Source organism: Halyomorpha halys, unplaced genomic scaffold (assembly GCF_000696795.3).
Source record: "Halyomorpha halys isolate HHAL.00 unplaced genomic scaffold, Hhal_1.1 Scaffold16.1, whole genome shotgun sequence".
Taxonomy (NCBI): domain Eukaryota; kingdom Metazoa; phylum Arthropoda; class Insecta; order Hemiptera; family Pentatomidae; genus Halyomorpha; species Halyomorpha halys.
This window is the reverse complement of record NW_027116375.1, coordinates 559,754-566,520: the sequence shown is the minus strand read 5'-3', so window position 1 is coordinate 566,520 and position 6,767 is coordinate 559,754. Positions and strand designations below refer to the sequence as shown.

General features: G+C 31.8%; 1 protein-coding gene across 1 annotated transcript in view; it reads right to left on the bottom strand.

Annotated features, from left to right (window-relative positions):
• Positions 1–1,133: 1,133 nt before the first annotated feature.
• The window catches only part of LOC106680220 (beclin-1-like protein), a 6,831-nt gene continuing 1,197 nt past the window's right edge, over positions 1,134–6,767 (bottom strand). Inside the window, exon 2 of the mRNA XM_014419758.2 lies at positions 1,134–2,243. Coding sequence (XP_014275244.1) covers positions 1,134–2,243 — 1,110 coding nt within the window. The remainder of the gene's footprint in view (positions 2,244–6,767) is intronic.

Sequence of the window (6,767 nt, the reverse complement as noted above, 5' to 3'; positions counted from 1 at the left end):
TATAACATACAAATTATATAATATTTTAATTATAATAAACAATAAATACTAGCGTAAATGCTACAACTTACAATATTACAGCGATTATGAACAATTTATATAAGTTGTACAATAAAGCATAACAATCAGCTCATAAAGTCACTAGCCTTGATTATTCGAATGTCATCCATCAGCCATCAGCCAAGGAGATTCAAATTTCGATTAGATATTCATTCGATACTGGTTCATCATTCGATCATTCGATACTGGTTCATCATTCGATCATTCGATCGATGGTTGACTCGAGTGTTGACAGTAATTGAAGGAATCGAAAATAGGAGAATCCGTTTCCCATACTAGTTAAAGAGGTTCAGACTATTCCAAATTTCTAAATACTTTCGAAGAAGAGTCATTAGAAATAAATTTGGAGTAATTAGAAAAAGAGTTGGAGAATCTCTTTGCAGAAGAAGAGAAACTTGAATTAGAGTTACTCAGAGCAAAGGAAGAAGAAGAGAAGATAGATCAAGTAGTCGATGAACCAATGAAAATCAATGAGAGGTTGGTAGAAAAGGAAGAAATATATAGGATATATCAACCATGAGCTGAGTATCAAAGGGAAAGTTCTTCCTTTAGACGAAACAAAAGCGGCAAAGAAAATGAACATTTTAGATTGTTTCCATTTGGCAACCCTTCATATGTAGAAGTAGTTGCGGAACCAAACCCATGATCGAGGGCGGGCGATTTCGGAACCATTAACGATTTCAAACTCGGATAGCTGTCTTTAGTTCAATGCTGCTTGGGTTCAAATATCCCTTTGTCTCTTTGCTCTGGCTAGAAAAATGAATGTTAACTGTAAAAAATTTTAATCGACAAATTTCGATTCGATATTCATTCGATACTGAGATGGTCGCTTCGACTGGTGACAGTAATTGAAGGAATCGAAAAGAGGAGTATCCCATGTTTCCCATACAGGTTAGAGAGTTGCTGACTAGAAGATCCTACGTCCGATATTTCCTATTCAGTTAAATTATCAGGAATTTCGGACGAAGTTTTTGAAGTTCTTTCTGACTAATTTGGTGTGGGCTCTGGTGTCAGCGCCAATTTTAGAAAGGAAGAAGGACAGATTATTTTTGAAAAACATGAGATTCAATTAATTACCGGTGGCGAATTGATCTCATGTTTTTAAAAAATATCCGCTCCTTCTCTTTTTCCAAAATCGGCACTGACACTAGAGCACACTTTAAATTGGTGAGGAGGTACTTCAAGGATTTCGTCCAACATCTTTCACTATTGAACTGGATTTTAACAGAATAAGAAATACCAGACGTAGGATCCTGTAGTCTGGTACTCTCTATTTTATAAGGAAAATCAATGATGCATCGTCCCCTTTTCGATTCCTTTAGTTGTTGTAAGCAGTCGAGGAAGGCGGCCATCGCAATATCTAGGGAGTCGTCCATCCGAAATTTGAAGCTTCCTGATTCAAAGAGAGGAACTTTATTTTGTTCCGCCAGGACTTCTATATAAGACCGGTTGCCATAGGGAACTAGTCTGAACTTCCTGAATGTGAAATTCATCTTCCTTGCCAGGGCAAAGAGGAGAAGGGAGGCCTGGCCCCAAGCGGTGTTTATTTCCTCCCAATCTATTTGAGCAGAAGGCAGGTACCCGAGTTTGAAACCATTAATGGTTCCAAAATGTCCTTCGTGCCAAATGTTAAAAGTAGCATCAAAGGCATTTGTTTTGCCCAATGCCACTACTCTTCCTCTGGCGTATCCTAGCTCATGGTTTAAAGTTATCATGTTATCTTCTAGAAAATGATAACTATGGAGATATCTCGAATATATCTTATGAAAACTTTCTTCTTTTTTCATTAATTGTTTATTTATTTCCTTTTGGGCCTCAAGTTCTGTAGTTACTTTCTCCTCTTCTTCTTTTGCTCTGGATAGTTCTGATTTGAGATTCTCTTCTTCTTCTAATAAGTCCTTTAACTCTTTTCCTCGTTGTATTAAATCTATATCAAATGATTCTTTTTGGATTTTCATTAAAAACATGGAGTAATCCATGACCTCCATGTCTGCCTCCCTCCATTTTTGTTCCATCTGCAGGGTTAACTTTTCCACGCATTCCCCACAGACCCGATGATCTATCTTCGAGTCTTCTGAAGATAAAAGTTTTTCTAAATATTCGGAAATATTTATGAAACAGGCTAATTCGCCAGGTGGTTCTAGAGGTGTTTCTAAAATCGTCCACCCTTCTAGAAGATAATCCTGAAACATCAGTACAAAATCATTAATGACAGATTATATACACATATATAGATATATAAATATAGTTTTATATGAAATTCAACTCTAAGAAAAGAAAATTACAAACTGAGATTAAATGAAGAATGTAGCCAGAGCGGATCAAGCGTGGCCAAACCCGATGTCGTAACATATCTAAATAAATTTGGCAATAACCGACGCGGTTTAATAAAACTCTCTACAAAATAACAACCAATCTTGAAAAATAAATGTTAAATTTATGGTATCTGAGGTAGAGTTAATTACTGTTCGTCTAAGTTTTCTTTGAAGAAGATTGGGGGTGGGCACCGACAATTTCTGGGTCGTGGATTGTCTTGATCTGCCCCTCCTTGTAGAAGCTCAAAGCTGGATATGATCATCCATGACAGTGTTGTCTACTTTAGAAGCTTAAAAAAAAACTAATTATGAAGTCGGGGGAAGTAAGAGAGACGAATTTTTTTGGAGAGTGAAAAATCTAAAATTTTCTCAAAATATTTCAGCCGAATTCCACATTTGCATTCCTAAATTATTTTCAACTTATATGCGTTTTTTAAGATTATTTTTTGTGCTATTAAATCTATTTGTTTTGCAAGGGGTTTGCTGAATATTCTCAATTTTTTTTTTTAATATTGGAAAGTGGTATGTTTTCTCCTTCACAGCGCCAAGAATGAAACCTTGTGTTTCTTAAGGTAAATGTAACAAGAAATTATCTCTATATTATAATAAAATATAATTTAAGAAAAACATAATAAATAACCAATAGAATCTGGACACCTATTTTGTTCACTGGTCATTTTTTCATCTCAACAATCCGTAATGAGGTTACAAAACTTCTGGTATCGTAAAAGGAACATCACTGAAGAAAAGAAAGAAAACGAAAATTTATTTGGTCAATTTCTTCGGTTGCTAGCAACTACCCGTAGACGAGGTCTTTTGTGAAATCATCAAGTTGGCCTCTAACGACGACAAAGCCTCATAGATCATAGGCAATGGACTAATTTAAGTTATTTATTAATTTTAGTTTTTAAAAAATATTACTGAGGATGTAGTATTGAAGACAAAGGTTTTTAGTTTAAAAAATAAGAATAAACAAAAAAAAAATTAATAGGGTTAAAATTTATTCATATTTAATAATTTTTTTTTTCGTAAGGTAATTTAGCTTTAAAGATTTTAAGCACTTCGTAAGAAATGAGGGCAATAATTATAGATATTATAGAGGACAAAAATAAGGAGATTGGTGAAAACGATTCCTCCTAAGACTTATTTCGTATTTAGTTCCTCTTTGATACAACAAATGTCTGAAAAGTAACAACTAGTGCAACATGGGTTTATTTCGCCGCTTTAGATTTATTTACGTTGAAGTTTTCGAGATACGGCTTTTCAAAAAGCAACATTTCATAAAAATGTTGAATGGGTGGTTTAGTACGTGGGTTAGTACGTCCCATTCAACATTTTTATGAAATGTTGCTTTTTGAAAAGCCGTATCTCGAAAACTTCAACGTAAATAACTCTATTAGGGCTCATACTTTAGTAAAATTACTCTTCTTTAAATGACGTCCTCTAAGGTTTTCTTGTGTTGTTCCTACTTTTTAAGATATAGAGCTCCGAATGAAAAATTAGTTTTTTTTTTATCGCATTGAAACAACCGCCATTTTTTTATTCCCTCTAACTATACTTGGCAGACTCATTGGTTTTGACTAGTAATTATACATAGTTTTCATTAAAGTAATCAAAAATTGGGGTGAGATAACTGCCTTTTTTCTCCTCCTGGGCTCTTGTTCTATAACCTCCCCGTTGAAATACATGATTTAAAATTAAAATAAATAAAATTTGTTTTAAATAAAAAAAATGTTTGGAAAAAATTTTAAAATTGTGTGAAGAGGTTTTTTTTTTTATCCTGTAAGACTTCAATGGTTTCGTTTCATTAATATAGTGGCTTTTTATACGTTATTTTTTCTACCTTATGCTGTATTTTATACAAAAACATGGTCTATAGAAACTGGAACATTTCGATAGTGAAAATATATCTCAAGTCGATTGTGAGGAAGGCGAGATAGGTACTGCCGCGTGCATTTCGGTGCCCGTGAAGTACGGGTATTTAGTATTTTAGTATGGGCTAAAATAATTTATAATTTATTAATATAATCTAAATTTGTAAAAATTTAAACTTTAATACAGTTAAATTTTCATGAATTTATTATGTCAAATATTTTAGGAACCATCATTAAAATAAATTAAATGTATTTTAACAACTAACATAGTTGTCAATGTTAGTCTTTGTAGGAGTAGCAGCTTCTATATTTGTAAAAATAAAATCTCAAATTGTTGAATTTTTATTATTCTGGAGGGGGGGGGAGGGATGGAATTTTTTCCAAACATTTTTTTTATTTAAAACAAATTTTATTTATTTTAATTTTAAATCATGTATTTCAACGGGGAGGTTATAGAACAAGAGCCCAGGAGGAGAAAAAAGGCAGTTATCTCACCCCAATTTTTGATTACTTTAATGAAAACTATGTATAATTACTAGTCAAAACCAATGAGTCTGCCAAGTATAGTTAGAGGGAATAAAAAAATGGCGGTTGTTTCAATGCGATAAAAAAAAACTAATTTTTCATTCGGAGCTCTATATCTTAAAAAGTAGGAACAACACAAGAAAACCTAAGAGGACGTCATTTAAAGAAGAGTAATTTTACTAAAGTATGAGCCCTAATAGAGTTATTTACGTTGAAGTTTTCGAGGTACGGCTTTTCAAAAAGCAACATTTCATAAAAATGTTGAATGGGACGTACTAAAAGATCAGTAATTAGTGAATTTATTTTGAAAAATTCATATCTCAAAAACTATTTGACGTACAGATTTCTATTAGCACTCAAATTAAAGCTAGTTTAATGAGCTATAAAGTAGTTTATGATGTTTATCTTCGTAGGAGTAATAGTTTACATGAAATTTGCTAAAATTAATTAATTTATAGTTATTCGGACAAATTTTCATTTGCCAAATGTATATTCATATGTGAATATCATAAAAATTACTATCCCTACGAATATAAGTGTCACAAACTCCTTTATAGTAAGTTAAATTTCCTTTATCTTGAGTGTTGGTAGACATATGTGCGTCTTATGGATCTAGCGATATATTTTTTCAAAAATCCAACATGTTATACGAACAACTATAAATTAACATTCTGTGAGTTTATTTTGTTATTATAACATAAATTAACTATTTTGTAGTAAATTTAACTAGCTTTAATTCGAGCGCTGGCAGACAGCTGTACGTCCAATGGTTTCTGAAATGAAGTTTTTCATAAATCAAATTTATTGTCCGAACAACTATAAATCAATTCATTTTAGCAAATATCATGAAAACTACTATTCCTAAGAAGGTAAAGGTAATAAACTAGTTTATAGTTCATTAAACTAGCTTTAATTTGAGTACTAATAGATATTTGTACGTCACATAGTTCGTGAGATATAGACTTCTCAAAATAAATTAACTAAGTACTAATCTTTCAGTAGATTTTTAAGAACTTTTGCTTTTTAAAAAGCTATATCTCGAGAATTATTGGACGTAAATAGCTCTTTTAGGGCTAATATTTCAGCAATTTTAGTTTTCTTAGATTTTCTAGTGTTGTTGGTAGTTTTTACGATATAGAGCACCAAATGAAAAAAAATCAATGTTTTTTTTAGGTTTTGAAACAGCCGCCATTTTTTAATCCCCTATCTATACTTGGCAGATTCATCGATTTTGACTAGTAATTATACATAGTTTTCATTGAAGTAATTAAAAATTGGGGTGAGATAACTGCATTTTTTCCTTCCCGGCTCTTGTACTATTAGAAAGCTTTTTCAAATTTGTACCATTTGACGCCATGATATCCATTTAAAAAAAATTTTACATTTTCATTCTTAATTCTGTATAACATAGCTAATAAAAAATATTTACAATGTATTCAACTACTAATGTAAACAGATTCATATAAATGTTTACTATTCTGGTATTTAGTAAACACGATTGAACAAAACAAAAGAAAAAAAAACAATTGCTAGCTGCCTCGCTTATGGCAGTTCCATGCTGTTGCTGACGTCACAAAGGGCTAGAGTCCAGTAACTGACCAGTTATTGGCTTTGTTATCTTAAAATATATAGTAACTATCCTATATGCACATAAGTATATGAGAAAATATAGAAAAGATATAGAGAAAACGGGTGAGAGGGGAGGAATAAATTGTGGGGATGCAATGACTTAAAAAAAAAAAAAAAAAAATATCGGCTTTTCAATAACTTTGTATGAATATATAAGAAACCTGGATATATTTTACTTCTACATACTTGGAGAATATACCACTCACATAAAGGGTTCTGTTTTCAAGTTCATTTTTTTAAAAATTTAAGTTCAAATCACTAATTTTAACACGAAGGATAGGACAACTATTTGAAATTTGGCTCATCTGCCGCAATTATGCATTTTAAAATCTGGCATTTTATATTTTCATATTTTTTCTATATA